This window comes from Eutrigla gurnardus (genome assembly GCF_963514095.1).
Source record: "Eutrigla gurnardus genome assembly, chromosome: 9".
In the NCBI taxonomy this organism is placed as follows: domain Eukaryota; kingdom Metazoa; phylum Chordata; class Actinopteri; order Perciformes; family Triglidae; genus Eutrigla; species Eutrigla gurnardus.
Window position 1 is genome coordinate 12,702,384 of NC_139923.1, and position 16,096 is coordinate 12,718,479.

The 16,096-nt window shown below is 40.6% G+C and overlaps 2 protein-coding genes across 2 annotated transcripts; one reads left to right on the forward strand and one right to left on the reverse strand.

The window, feature by feature from the left end:
• The first annotated feature begins 1,594 nt into the window (after positions 1 to 1,594).
• Positions 1,595 to 5,925, forward strand: asb13b (ankyrin repeat and SOCS box containing 13b). The gene is made up of 6 exons (XM_084017794.1): positions 1,595 to 1,787; positions 2,428 to 2,627; positions 2,721 to 2,871; positions 3,462 to 3,596; positions 4,349 to 4,540; positions 4,843 to 5,925. The coding sequence occupies exons 1-6, from the start codon at positions 1,745 to 1,747 to the stop codon at positions 4,989 to 4,991; spliced, it is 870 nt and encodes a 289-aa protein (XP_083873920.1). The 5' UTR covers positions 1,595 to 1,744; the 3' UTR covers positions 4,992 to 5,925.
• Positions 5,926 to 7,227: 1,302 nt separating this feature from the next.
• Positions 7,228 to 15,450, reverse strand: LOC311018277 (neuroepithelial cell-transforming gene 1 protein-like). Its single transcript, XM_084017157.1, has 12 exons — positions 15,166 to 15,450; positions 14,070 to 14,136; positions 13,791 to 13,850; positions 13,029 to 13,136; positions 12,770 to 12,937; positions 12,600 to 12,662; positions 12,416 to 12,512; positions 12,105 to 12,181; positions 11,756 to 12,013; positions 11,433 to 11,603; positions 11,152 to 11,338; positions 7,228 to 9,635 (listed from the first exon to the last, which is right to left on the reverse strand). Exons 1-12 carry the CDS (start codon positions 15,309 to 15,311, stop codon positions 9,304 to 9,306), a joined length of 1,734 nt encoding a protein of 577 aa, XP_083873283.1. The 5' UTR covers positions 15,312 to 15,450; the 3' UTR covers positions 7,228 to 9,303.
• Positions 15,451 to 16,096: the final 646 nt, after the last annotated feature.

Consider the following 16,096-nt stretch of genomic DNA (forward strand, 5'->3'; position numbering starts at 1 on the left):
GTCCAAAGACATGCAGGATGGGGATAGGTTAATTGGTGACTCTAAATTGCCCATAGGTGTGAATGTGAGTGTGAATGGTTGTCTGTCTCTATATGTTGGGCCTGCGATAGACTGGCGACCTGTCCAGGGTGTACCCTGCCTTCGCCCAATGACAGCTGGGATCGGCTCCAGCCCCCCCCGTGACCCTGAATACAGGATAAAGCGGTAGAAAATGGATGGATGGATGGATGGATGGATTCCTACAGATATAGATTTGTTAATGAGTAAAATCCTTTTTGTTTAATGAGAAATGGCAGCAATATTGCTCAACCAGACCATTAAAGAAACAGCAATTTAACCATGTCATAACACACACTTAATTTAAACTTGACAGAAATACATACATTTTACCAAAATTGCCATGGTTCATCTTTCCACATTTTCAACAATCGCTAAGCCCCACCCAATGCTGCTACTCTCTCAAGCTGTCAGATGGAGCACATGCTTTCACTACTGCACTCCCTAAAGAAATATTCACATTTTTGGAAAAACAAAAAGAGATTTCAGAGAGAGCTAGACAGATGGATCTGCATTTGAAGGCTATATCCAGGATGTCAAACTGACTTGAAGGTTAAAAAGATAAATATAGATCAAAAGTGAACCAGTTTGTTGTTATCATAAGTGTCTTAGAACATTGTGGAAAGCACCCTACATGGTCAGACCTTTTGTTAAAGAGTAAACACATTTTTGTTTAACCAGAAACAGCAGCTATTGCTCTTGCACAATTTGCTGACAAAACAGTTTGTGACCCTGTTGTAAAACACACTACATTCAAAGTTGTCAGAAACAAAATAAAACGCACCAAACACTTCTTGGTCAGTCTTTCCAATTACAACATCTGTTTCAAAATAAGTCCTTAATTCCCTGTGTTAGATTTGAAAAATCTGGCTCTACAGCTGTTTCCCCTTGCTTCTATTATGCCTAACCTCCCTTTCTCCTCTCCTGGTATTTTCACTGGAGTTAATTACATTTTACGGACATTTAGGATTTCACCTTTTAAAGATCATTTGGTACAAAGTTTTTTTTTTACAGTTACACCACATTGATATTTGTACCAGTCAGTGTCCAAATATTCTCTCAAATATTGATTAAAACCAGACATTTTAGACTAGGTCCTCAGAAAAGAGTGTAGGCTATGCAAGGAATTTGTAAGTTTATTTTCAAACTTCAACTACACCACATGGACACGAAAAAAAGCAGATCCCAGCTGAACTTGGGTGAAGGCAGGGTTCACCTTGGACAGGTCACCAGTTTACTCATATTCACACATACAAGCAATTTACAGTCATGGGAATATAATATAGTAAATAAATACATTTGTCTAATGTCTTTTGCATTGTAAAATATCATCACAATATTTTATGTGTCTATTTTCAGTCAATTACTTGAATGTAGTAATCTATTTTACTTGAATGTAGAAAAACATCAGACAGAAATGTGGTCTGTACTCTGTGTTAAAAGGTCTGGACACAGGCATGGAAACTATGACTGGTCTGCCTCTTTTCAAAAAGCCAGTCGCCTACATATCCCAGAGTACCAAGCTATTGTTTATTTGGATTGGACCTCCGCGGCTCTCACCGAGCACCCTGCTGCCCAGCGTGTTTACTATAATGCAGGCCTTTCAGTCTCTACTCTTCTGCTATAACATGAATAACGTGTTTGGCTGAATCTACGCGGTTGCCGGAAAAGAAAACAGTAACATGAAATGGAGATCACTCGCGCCAGACCGTCCTTGTATGGAGAAATCGGTAAGTAGCTTACAGTCGGTGACCAGCAGTAACCCAAGACAACGGTTCTAAACTGAGCTAGCTAAGCGAGGGACCGGATGGGGCTGGTATCAGCATTAGCTTTCATTAGCTTCAATTTCACGGTGGCTAGCTTGTAATGTCTGTCAGACGTATAATGCTAGCTTTCTTAAACTGGCTGTTTGTGCATGGCAGCAAGCTGCAAACGTGTTAGTGAGGCCAGCAGGCACTGAAAAACACGTAGCTTCGCTCTTTAACAGCAAATGTGACATACTTAAAGATGAAAGTTAATTGACCCAATAACCCGCACCTTACAGTGTAATGCAATCTAATACACTAGTGTTATAACCTGGTTTGGATCATGCTGTACTGAGAGAGGTTTATTATGCCCCTTTCTGTGCTATCTAATATAGATGATCATGAACGTGTGAATATCTTTTTCTCTACTTTGTGCTTGATGCTAAATGAAAACAAGTAACATTTCAGCTGTATTTTAACAGTTGGAATGATAAAATAAACTTGGAAGAGAGAATCTTGTGAATCATCACAAGTTACCATGGAGATGGAGACACCCCCAAAAATATGTAAACATGTAAATATCATGAATAGAAAGGCTCAGTGTTATATATATATATATTTGCAGCTCATGGTCTTGGATTCTGGACGGACCGGTCAGCAGTGCACGAGGCCGCCGCGCAGGGCAGGGCCCTCCAGCTGCAGCAGCTGATCGAAGGCGGTGCAGCGGTTAACATTGTGGCAATTGACTCCATCACCCCCCTGCATGAGGCTTGTATACAGGGACAGACACAATGTGTCAGACTGCTGTTGGACGCTGGTGCACAGGTGAGATGGGGTCAGTGATGTTGGTGGCTTCCTTTCGCCAGTGCATGATTGACTCTGTCTTTGACTTCATCATGTTATCACTGTTTCCTCCAGGTGGATGCTCGGAACATTGATGGAAGCACTCCTCTGTGTGATGCCTGTGCAGCCGGTAGCCTTGAATGTGTCAAGCTGCTGTTAGAGTATGGAGCAACAGTTAATCCTCCACTGTTTACCTTCTCACCGCTTCATGAGGCTTGCATGGGAGGTGTGTCTTGTTACATACAACATCGCACAGGAATGTATGTTGAGCCGGTTTTGTATTGTTTCGTCCGTTTTGCATTGCCAGACCTGATCCTAAACAGTGTTTGTACTTGTACTGTTAATGCAGGTACAAACATGAACTACTAGAACTACCTATCTTTCTGGGAAAAGTGAATTAATTACTCATCAAAACAGTTTGTAATTACACTTTGTTCATCACAGTCCTAAATCGTGCTAGGAGCACATTTTCCTGTTGCTGAGTCACTGGTACGCACTCGATTGATTGCAGTATTGATTTGAATACTGAAGTGACGCGGTTGAAAAAAGCTTTACAGTAAAACTCCAGACAAAATCTATTCATACTGAACAACATACAACTGTGTATGTACTCCTGGAAGAAAACTACTAAATACAGCCACTTTAAAAGCCCACAGCAAATGAGACATCATTTGGGGTGTTGGGGCCTATATTGATTTTATTTTTTGACTCCCTGTCTCCTGGGATTTATTTCCCAGCTGTGGTTGGAAAGTCACTCTACTGCAAAGCATTTAATTTAGTTCTAAACAGGCTTTATTTTCCTGTCTTGCACAATAGGAAATTCAGATTGTGTTCAGCTCATGATTGACCAAGGAGCTTTCATGGAGGCCCATGACTGCCACTATGGGACACCGCTTCATGTAGCCTGTGCAAGGCAACTTTATGACTGCGCCAAAGTTCTCCTCAATGCAGGTGAGTTCAAACTGACCTATGTCACAATATGTTTGGTCAAAACCTGGATATGGATGAATCGCCAGTTTAATGTAATGTTTACGTATCTTTGCCTTTTTGCATTATTAATTTCAAGGCAGCAGCATGTGTTAAAGACAACCGGGTTGCATAACGAAATGCTGTAGTCCTATTTTTCTCCATAAGAACAACATACATAAAACACACAAACTTTATGTCGAGGGTGGAGGATGAGTTCTAACAGCCTGAGGCAAGAAGCTGCTCTGAAGTCTGATGGTAAGGCAGCTGATACTTCCGTAACGCTTGCTAGACGGCAGCAGGGTGAACAGGCTGTGGCTTGGGTGGTATGTTTTATATCCTCTGGGCTTTTCGCATGCACCACTTGTCACCAATACTACTGATGCTTAGTAGTTGGGTGCGAATGATGTACTGGGTGGTTTTAATCACCTGCTATAGAGCTATAGATCAGGACGCCTTACTTTAGAGGTTTTCCGGGCATCAGAGACCCTAGGGGTAGGCCCAGAACTAGATGGAGAGATTATATATCTCTTCCAACCTGTGAATGCCTCTGGGTTTCCCGGGAAGAACTGGAACGTGCTGCTCATGTGATGGACTCTATAGTGCCCTCCTAAGCCTGCTGAATCTGGATGAGTGAAAGAAGATGGATGGATGGATCATAATTGGTGTCTAAATACAAATACTACAAACAAGACTTTTTTCTCTCTCTCATACAGTTTTGTCTTTCTTTCCCAAAGGGGCAAATGTAAATGCTGCCAAGATACATGAGACGGCTCTTCATCACGCAGCCAAAATCAAGAGCACTGACTTGATTGATCTGCTTGTGGAGTTTGGGGGGAATGTGTATGCCAGAGATAACATGAACAAGAAGCCCATCCACTACACCAGCCTGGGATCTCCCTCTTATCTCTGCCTTGAGTTCTATGAGAGTAAGTTTGTCTACTTTAACTGTGCATCCAGTCACTGCATGTATATATCTAAAGGTATGTTTGGAGGTTGGCTACGTCAACAGTGTAGCTGCTCCATGACACTTAAAATAATGGCAGCAACCTTGCTATTTGTACCATACATCTGTAGTTTATACACACAGGTTTGTCTGTTCTGTACCAATATAAGGTACTATCCTAGAGCTCTAGATGACCAGATAGGCTTTCGCTTTCTGTTTCCTTCCTGTTTGGTTTGAATGTACTTTAAGAGCGTAGATAAAATCTGTTGTTTCTCTCTTCCGTAGATACCCCTCTAAGTCTCCAGCAGATCAGCAGAGTGGCTGTCAGAGTGGCTCTTGGCGTTAGAGCACGTGAAGTTGTTCCCAAGCTGAGCTTGCCCAATCCCATCATAAATTTTCTTTCTTACGTGCCACCTCCAGTTTTTGAAATTTAATCAACTATGAGAAACTTAAGACCCAGCTCTTAGAAGGTTAAATCGAGACCAGATTTGTCTGCTGACTGTGAATCTCTCGTTGGAAGTCATATGACAGGATGTTGACGAATGCGTGCTGGAGGAAGTGCAGCACAGATCAAATGTCTTAAGATTGCCAAACTAGTTGGGTGCATTGAGAAGTCATAACTAATGTAGAACTTATAATAATAATAAGAAAATTAGATATTGTTGATACATTAGCATTAGTTTCACAAAAGGTTTTGGCCAACCTCTCAGCAAACAACTGCCTGCTTACATATCCAGCTAACACAGAGCAACAAGAGCATCCCACTGAAGACATTTTTAAGGCCACCTAATGAGTCCAGTATCTACTCGCAATTAAATTCTTCACAAGAAGTGATTGCTCCTGGTGGGTAAGAGAGATTAGACTCAACCATACAGTCCTGTTTGTAAACCCATACAAGGGATACTAGTCAATGAAGCCACTTTTTGGGATTGTCCATCAAACACTCCCGTTACCTCTTTGCATGTGCTACAGCAACAAATTACACCTTTTATCTTCCTTATTACTACATGGAGTCTAATGACCTCACCCTGAGGTTTGGCCAAATCAGCCACACCTGTGTGTGGATGTAGGTCCCATAACAATTCATTTACAGAGATTTTAACAACAGGTAGGTATTGATAAATGGAGCTTGAAATATAGAAACATGAATTTGGCTTGGTTGTCATGACTTCATTGGTGTGAAATAGATCCTGTAACACCTAATTCAACCCTGAGGGAACATGAAATAGTTTGATTACTAGGATTATATCACTGTATATATTATGTATCTATTTATTTTTAATGTAAATTTGTAAATAATACAGATGGTTCTACCTCTCTCAAATGTGTGTAAATAAATAGACCACTACAGGAGTATTTTAAAAAGAATTCATTAGAGTTGTGTCTTCTGTTGTAACTAATCTACAAGGATCAAAATAGGTTCTTGTTGTTTTGTTTGTAATGTTTCTTTCAGGAAAATATTCCTTAAAAGAGGAAAACATGTTAAAGGGACAGTGTGTAGGATTTAGTGCCATCTAGTGGTGTAGTTGCAGATTGCAACCAACTGAATACCTCTCCACTCACTCATCCCTTTGAAAAAACACTGACATTAGCCACCTGACTCAAAACCGTGGTCCAGCCAGCTGCCCTTTGATTTTTGTTGCTTCTTAAGTAGTGTGAGCGAGGCGAACTTCGTTACCTTGATTTTGCACTCGGCGGCTCACTTTATTTGCAGTCTTGGAAAGGTAGTAGAAAGCTGAGGGTTAATCAGTTAGTTACCATCTTCTACAAGCTTGTTGGTGAACTACGGTGGCCTCCAGATAACAACAAAAATGCATAACACAGAGGATCCGCTCCCGACATAGATACAAAGGTTTATCAGAGCTAACGAAAACACAATTCTTAATTCCAGGTAATTATACATTAAAGAAAACATAGTTACGAGTATTATATTATTTCTAACTCAAATATGAGTCCTCCAGGATGGACACATGGATCGGAGAAATTCAGAGAAGCAATAATACATAATCAATTTAAATGTAAGGCTATATTGCCAAGTAAAAATATTTTGTTAATAGTGGGGAGATGGTTTGTAAATCTTTGTGACAGTGGAAAAACTTGCTGGTGTCATTAGAACCTACATGAGGTCAGATGGTCTGTGAACAGTGATACAAGTTCAGCTACTGCTGTCATTTCCACTGGGCCAACTTGGTCTGGAAACTTTGCTTTAAATAAAGAGATTTCCTCAAAGCCCTTTCATCTGTCAACACTGGAGAAAATAATATAATAGTAGTAAACTGGAGGATATTTGTAAATGGATGAAAAATAATCCTTTGATCAGGCCTCACAGACAGCCTTTGCCAGGCTGGATGCTGCGAGTGGGCAGACAAAGATGAGCTGGAATCACATGAAAGATAACCAAGATAAAAACACATGTAATCTCTAGGGGAAAAAACAGTTCATTTACACATTTTAAGGTTTTTGCAATGAGGGAGTTTACAGTCTGCTATTAAAAACCTGTGGTGGGCATGAGAGCTTACTTTGCTAAGTAGAAACATGTTTTTTTTTAATTTTTTTATTTAACAACATAAAATTGTTGTCACACAAATAATGCAGCAGAATGAATTGAACGGAACTTAATTTAGCCGTTAGGCTATTGCTAACAGTCTTAGCTTTTTAGCTTACCACTTTTAACTTTGTGGAATGAATGAAGTAATTGGAGCTTAAGGCTATATTTTTGTTTGTAAGTATAAATTCTATTACATAATGAATGGTCAACATGTTTTGCAACAACTGAAACTATGGCAGGCATTGTGCAAAATAACTCGGAAGCTAATATTAAACAGATAATATGCAGCTCAGTTAGCACGCCTAGAGTGATTCGTATTTTTTGTGGGAGGAAATGATGAAATAAGCCCCAAAAAAGATTAGCTAAATGAGGTTAACTTATCTTGACTTGCGTGTCACAAATGAAATGTGTAGCAGAGAGATGGTTATGTAAGGGCTTACTCAGTGAAAAAGAAAGACAGCCACATTCTTTGAAGGTGTTGAAAATCCTCCAACATTTTCACTTTCTTGAGCTTGTTATTGTATCCTACCTGAACCACAGCAGCCCGTTGTCTCCACTAACAGTTACCTTTTAAATCCTAAAATAAAGACAGCACTGACAGCTGTAATCTACACATCCAACAGTGTCTTACTTCAACAGAAGATGGTGTCGGCAAGGTTGTTGAGAAGCTATAATTGTTGGTGGTTGACCATGAGATATAAATACCAAGGTTCAGCAGCTGACACTGTGTGAGAGGCCCCAACAGTCAAATGGTAAGGGGTTTGGTGTGCAGCTGTTGTGGCAGGACCAGCAGGAAGAAGAGGAAGGGGAGTAGGGAAACAGACAGGTAACTTTAATGGGACAGGATGCTGCCGACGTGTTTGTTTACAGTTTGGATCCTGATCTTGTGCCAGACACCGACAGCCCAGTTAACCAGATGAACCAAATGATGTAAAAGCTGTTGACAGAGGAGGATTGAAGTCTGTCTTCCCGAACAGGATTCATCCAAAAGTGACTTCCTCTTTGTGCACTTTCGGATTTGGTTCCTTAACTGCACTGCAGACGTTAATGCTGTATTTTTTTCTGCATTAGGCACACATCCTTTTCTAATGTTATGTGCTAGCGTGTCACTCTTGACACATCAAATGTTGAAAATATCATCTACACGAGTACAAACTCAAGCATAACAACATTCAGCTATATTTATACTTCCATGTAAATCTAGCTTTGGAAATAAGTAAATGCACCAGTCATTGCTAATCATTTCATAGCTCTGCAGTATCCAAAGTCTTTCAGGCCAAAAAACAGCTTGATTTGTATGGAGGGCAGATCATATATCATATTTCACCAAGAACTGGAAATAAGTCAAAGTGCTGTTTTCCCCATTGGGTATTTAATGTTCCAGACATATCAAATGGTCTTTACAATTGTATTCTGACCTGAAAAAAATAACAAAACTACATTAAGGATATGAAAGATTTCAACATACTTAGTGGAAGGAAGCACGCTGAAGAAGCTTCTATTTTCGTGGCAGATTTCGCAATCACTGGTGAACAGCTCTGTCAACAGGGAAAGGAAGTGACTACGGGGTTAATAACCCCAAGCAAACTGAGAATGTCAGTCTGCTGCTTGTAACATACAATCTCAGTCAATCAAGAATCTTTTCAAGTAGAGATTCGTTCAACTTTTCAATAAATGTTTTTACTTGATCACATTCATGGTCACTGTTCTTCTCATTATCTTATATCTCGTCTCAAACATTTTTAGACATGTCTCCCGTGACGGCTTCCTTTATGGACAGCGGAAGCCATCACAGTTTCTTGATCCCTTATCTTGACACTGCACACATGCAATATAAAGTATAGATTCATTGACATTATGACTGCAGTAAAAACATGTTTTGAGAAGAGGAAGTTGCGTCAACACCGAAATGAATGTTGAAACTATATTTAAGGAGCTACAAGTGGTATAAAGGTAGACACATAAAGCCCCGACTCCACACACATTTAGCTGGCGCAAACACACATTTAAGTTACACTGATACATTGCTTTTTTCTTTTTTGTAAACTAATTACACTTTTTAAAGACTAAAACTTGACAATTCATTTGGACGGAAATGATTGGAAAGACTTTTCAGTGCAGCTACAATGACATAAAGCATAAAAACAGTGGTTGCTTGAAAATTCACAGACAGACAAATGACGAAACAGAGGCAATGTCTACACTCCAGTCTCCTTCCTCCTTAGTGAACCTTGTAACTTCTGGTCCAGTCTGGTTTTGGAGAGCGTCTGAGGCCTGAGTTTAGGACCAGAGACGGGTGGACAGTTCTCGTCTGCCTCCTCGTCAGAGATGGTGGCTAAGACGGTGGAGGAGCGACGCTTAGCTTTGACAGCTTCTCCTGGTGGATCTCTGGCTAGAGCTCCCTGTTGGTGGGCCATTGCAGTGCGTAGACAGTTGAGCCACTGCTGCTTGTGGTAGACATCATTGACATGCAGGGTGTGGGACTGGCCGTGGGAGGGATCCAGAGATCTCACACGGAAAACGTTCTTAGCTAGAAGGACAGAAAGAAAAGAGCTACGGTCAGCTGGACAACAGGCAGCAAAGAGTGGGATATACAAATCTTTGTTCATGCCACCACTTACTACTCTTACTCCCCACTCCCTCTACCTCCACCCAAAATACTGTACGTATTCTCTCCATATAGTATTTAGTCTGTCTTCATCACATTGTTAAGGATCATTAGTCAACACAGAACATTTGATTTATATCTGCTTTTCAATTAAAGAATGGATCAAACGACTATGTGTTATGCAATAGGGTCTCTTGAAATGCTGAACCAACAGGGATTTCTCATCTCACTCTGCAGTTTACGAAGTGTCTTTTTTTCCACAACAAAAACAAAAACTCTGATATGCCCATATTCAAAATGGAACATTCAGCTGCTAAAGAGTCCTTTTATTTCCTTAAAGAGCTGGCACAGACTAACATAATGATGAGAGTGAATATTGGACCTACATTTACATCTCTGAATGATAATGCTGCTCCTTGTCTGCTGCATGTGTAAATTAACCAACTGTTTGGTTGCATTTACAGCTCGTTTCTGCTGCCTCCAAGTGGTCATCACAATCAGTTATAGCAAGTTTACATAGTTTTAAAGAGGAAGGCCCATCTTCCTTGGCCATTTTTTTTACAGCTTTTGTTTATGCCTCATCTTTATGAGAAAGGAAAAAAACAGCCCCTTTAAATTGTACATTATGTCTTATGACATGTGCACGTGACAAATGACAATGTGACATGACAATGTGCATGTGACAAATAAAAATCTTAATTAAATGGTCAGTAAAGGGACACTGTACCTGGGTTAGAGGGGTGCAAAGTAAAAAATTCAGCTATATTTTATGAACACATAACAAGGGTTTGTGTGGCTGACATGTTGCGAAAACATCATTAAAAATATATATTTTTTAAATGTAAAAATAGCAGACAATACAGAGCGCAAATTGTCTTTCTTCCTGATGAACTGATCAGTGTGAATGACATAATGGTTTCTGAGCTCACAGTGAGCCTATAACAAGTTCACAATACTGTGAATGTCAGCCAGAAAATGGTATTAAGAACACAATGCCAGAAAAACCTTGAAGGTGGAAAATGTACAAAAAGTACAAGGTACAAATACACAAAAGAAAATGCTACGTAGACATCATTGTCTGTGCCGTTAGATCCATCTGTGCAGTAGCAGATCGAATGTTACAGCTAAGGTAAGATTCCAGTCAAGTTCAGTTCTACTGTTCAAGGTTCAAATTGTTGGTGGTGTGAATGCAAACGGATAGAAAGTTCTTGAGGTATAACATTCTCAGGGAGCTCCCCATTTGGCAGTTTCTCCAGGGAGTCAGTCCCCAGAACTGGTCCGAAAACGCATATTTAATACCTTACTTCCACACTGATGATTGCTTTCATTACAGATTCATCTGTGAATTACTTTTCAAATACTTAAACATTCCTGTCAGTAAATGAAACAACATGCTTCAGACACACTCTTCCAGCAGGTGGAGTGCAACTAAACCCACCTTTCTCTCCGTTGGTGAAAGCCCCTCTGAAGGAGCCCCCCATGCGGATCTCTCCATCCTGCAGGTCCTCTAGAGCCAAATCCAGAACTGGGATGGGCTGTCGATACACCTGGAAGCAGCTCCTGTCGTTCCGGGTCACCGGCCGGGTCAGAACCAACAGCTCACAGAAGAGGAACACATGCAGCCTCTGCAAAGAAACACATGAAAAGAAAATGATAGAACACAGACAACATACAGTATGTGTGTATGCTAATAATAAAGAGAGTAATCCCATTTCTCACCGAGCCACTCTTGTTCCGCAGCTCGCCGTGACAAAGTAGGGTCTTACAGTTGTCTATGAGAGGATCCCGCTGCTTCTCATCCAGATACTCCAGTTTGTCTATGTAATATTGGCACTCAGACTCCCCTTTTCTCACATTGATATCAGACAGAATCTCCTGGATTATAGTGATCTGGATATTTAAAGAAAGACAGATTAGTTGCCAAAATGCACAAGATTACATAATCAGTGAAATAGTAGCATAATATGTTATTTATCAAATATAATAGGTCATTATAAGCAACAACAGTCTGTGACTGTAATGGTATGTAATGAAAAACATACAGCTCTCTCCAGACTGACTACGTCTGGGTGATCAGGAGGAGTGTGTCTGAGGATCTCTCGTAGCAGCAGCGGGTATTTCACCAGGCGTGAACGTGGGATGTCTAGGAAGCTCCAGAGGTCCAGCTTCCTGCTGAAGGGCGACTCCAGGCAACGCTGCAGGAAGTCCTGGACCCGCCTGTCCTGTTTTTTCTGGTCCAGCAGGGCTTTGGCTGCGAGCTGGTTGCTACAGTAGCCTTTGTAAGCATTCAGACCAGGCAGCTAAGAAGATAAAGTAAAAATTACAATATTTTACATGCAGAAATTGGTCATATCTGAAGGTAATATGTGTAAGGTAAACATCAACACACACCCAGTCTATAACTATCTGTCCAATCTGAGCTACTGTTCCATCGGGGCCAGTTCCCTCTGTCAGTTTCATCAATAAGTCTGCAGATGAAAACAAAAAAACACACACACATGGTCAGAATCACTTGAAATTCCATAACAACCTAGGCTGTTTTCTGGAAAAGGCAAAACACACAGGGCATAATTAAAAAAAATACATCCATAATCCTGTAGCTCTGTCCTAAGCCCCTCCTACAAGATGAGCACAGGCATAACACAGCTGCCTGCCCTGGCCTTAAAGCAGTTTGAGATCAAGAATGGTTGGTGGAAATGTACCCTCATGTAAGGGGATGTATGCATCCAGGTCCCCAAATATGTGAGCTAGTTCCTCCTCTGTGATGATGGAGAGTTTTAGCATCGGATCATGGTATGCCTAAACGTGAGAAAGATAGCAGTGTTAGCAAAAAGGGAGCAGAACATTTTTTATTATTTTGTAGCATTTTAATGAAAGATTTCTTACCTTTCGTGCAAGTTGAAGATCTTCTATGAGATCCTGCTCTCCCCTGTAAAGCTCATGAATTGCCTGAAGAGACACAAGAGAAATCACAGCACGAGAGGTTACCATTTTTCTGCTCTCAATACTTTGAAGACGACTCTGCTGTAAACGCTTAAAAGACTGAACTGCAGAACCTCTTGTCTCTTGATCTCTTTGGTGGAGAACGTGCTCTTCTGATGGATATCCAGTGTTTCCGACCACAGCGTGCTGTTTCTGCGTTTAGTGGGCGTGGGGCCCGTGGCCTTGCTGCTAGCTCTGAGGGACATCCCCGGTGACTTGTTGTCACCACGTAATGACATGGACTAGAGAATAAAAAAGATTTTACAGTCAAACACAAATTTAACACATGTAAGTTCCTGCAATGTAAATTTGTAGAGTGAGTGTGACATTTACCTGGATGGTCTGACCAAAGCGCCGCACTGCTCCATTCTTTGAAGGAGATATCAAGTTGACGAGGGATGAAACTTTGACCAGAGGTCGGACACGCTTGTTGCTGGGTTCCTGAGAATCAAGGATATGAACCGTCTTCAGTTTAACTCAGTTATACTAAGGTGTGGATTGTTGCGGTGAAGCATACGGCATGGTTTAATACAAGGCTCTCTCAATTACACAATATGGAATACTTTTTCCAGCCCGTTTTGTTCAATGCCTGGGAAAAATGCTTTTCTGCAGTTGCAGAAATTACATGATAGATCTACCCTTTCACTTTATTACTTACAAGATAATATTTGATATGTTATAAAGCACTGTTTGGTGTCAGTTATACGGATGAGAAACCACCCTAAACGCATCAAGAAATACTCCACTGTTTTATTCCGTTCTCAAATACCATAGCTTAATTTTAGTTAAGTTTAATGTTATGGAATAAAAAATGGAGATTTAAGCTATTGACGTATAGAAAGCGTATTAACCACAGAGCCAAAACCTGCAAATCATGCTGACTCACGGATTTTCTGTCACCTTATAATTTCCTCAGACAGTTGTGCCAGTCTAAGGTGTAGTGGGATTATCCTGAGCGCATAAGACACAAGAGCACTCATGGCTGTCCAATGGGAATACCTGAGTCACGCAGGGGGATTAGAGTTTGTAGTGAGGACACATTCAAGGGTGCTACACTGGTCGCACAAAAAAGACAGACAGGAAATTGACTCTCACCTTGAGGTCAAAGCTGGAAAGACTGACTGTGTCATCTTCCTTCTCTTTGCGCTTTCTCTTCTGTAGAAAACATAAGAATACAAACTGGTTATTTACTTCCATTACAAACTGGTTACTTCCATACAGTCCACTGAAGATTCAAACAACACATTTGCAGCAACATTTCTAATCTAATCGAATCTAAGGCTCACAGCCCAAAATGCTTCAACAGGTTATAGGTGCCTTGATGTGTCCACTGCGATCTAACATGATGTTATTATGTTTTCAACGTTAACTCACTAGACTGAAGTCCCACGGAGTCCCAGGTGTGAGGAAGGTGAAGGAGCTGCCTCTCTGCAGTGGAGGTCTATGGGAAATAAGACAAAGAAAGCAATGGTCAAGCACAATGACAACCAGTTTCTATCACCTTCATTGCAGAGAGATGTCCCACTACTCGGCTGAAGATGTTTCCTTGGCTTCTATTGATGTACAAATATGATCATATGTGCAGACATAGCAGCTGAAATAGCAAATCGAGGTATATAAACTGCACTGAAGAAAAGCCAATGTATTTCACTATTGAGGGACGTTTATATCTAAAGGCTGCAGAAAAAGTCTGCTATGGACAGAACAATGCAGCTACAGAGAGTTATAATGTTTTCTTCTTCGTGAATGACACCCTGAGGGTGTTGTCGAGGCTAAAGTCAGCTGAACACACTGCTACACAACCTACTCCTTGTAAACCTGCCTTCAAGTCATCCTGAAATTAACGGCATCTAACTTACACCACCATTGATTATAGAGCTGTAATATGAATTGTAAATTGGAATATCTTTCAGTTTTAGATTGTTGGTCAACCAATACAAAGCAATAAGAAGACAGCCTTTTTGGGCTTTCATAAGTTGTGATGGGCATTTTTTTGTTGTTGACATTTTGTAAACTAAACAATTACTAAAAATCTACTTGATCAATCCATCGATTAAAAAACTATATACAAACAATACTCGTTTCAGCCACAGTTGGTCATGTTTTCATATTTAGTTATACTTGTAGCTTTCACGTGTATTAATAAACTACATGATTCTAGATTTTCCCTGCTTAAACAATCAGACAGCTTAAAGCAGCTGTTTATTATATTAAAGGTTAAACATTTAGTTTCTGTATTAGCTACATCAGCAGTTCAAAGACGAGTCGTGGGGACAACAGAATATGGAGAATATGGTTTCCGATGTGCACTTGAATGCACCGTTTGCCAGTTACAATAACAGCCCTGCCCGTCACAGTTGGCCTACCAGATAACGTCAGCGCGTGCTAAAGTGAGATTACGTGATTAAAAACAGAGTCCCCAAATTAACAAAAGAGTACATATCACATTCCATAGGCGTAATCTACGTACTTCTTGGAGCTGTTTCTCCGCAGTGTTTGGGGAGACGGCTCCGCAGCGCTGATGATACTGGTGGTGGACGTCCTCGATGACGTCCTGCGAAGTTTCTGCTTTTTCTTTACCGCCGTTCTCCCTCTAACTTCTTCATTTTCTTCCATTTTGCACGAGGCTTCGTTTTGAGACCAGTTACACCAACACGTAGTTACGGCTAAGCGAACAAAAGGCAAAGTCCAAACGTATGAAAACTGGCCCGATATGTACAAAGAAAGCAGAAGATCGATGACAACAGAACACACACCACGGCGGAAGTTTGAATATGGCGGATTCTTGGATATGGACCAATCAGGAGAGGGCTCCGAGCTCCGCTGCTCGGATACCATGAGCTGGGAGGGGCCAGCGAGACTAAAAGGACCTTGAATGTAGCATCGGTTATCGTGTTTCTTCTCTTTCTTCGATTTCTATTCATTCTTTTTAGTCTACGGTAAGTCATATTTCCTTGTCCCAAAGGATTTAGATAACACGTTTAAAAAAGTAACACTGACCATGCAACAGTGAAAATTCTCCAATTCTAGCGCAACCAGACCGTTCCCTTGTATAACAAATATTTAAAAATGACCTTATATTGTCTGAATGTTATTTATGTTCTATCTATGTTGGTGCTTGCCTGTGGGTTTCATACCAGCTATGTTTATGTTGGCTTACCATTGTTTAGCTTTATAGTCATTTATTTCCCTGCTGTGGGTTATGTTAGTTCTCTGCTAGCTATTCATTCCTTGTAACACAATTAGCAAATAATTAGGATTCTGATCGTTCAGATGCCACGTGGAGTCTGTATTGTAGACGTGAATCTCATTTTTATCCCGAGTGGGTTAATTAAGCCATGACTATCAGAGAAAAAGCATACACATTAAAGTGAAAATAAAATACATTTTAATTCATTTCT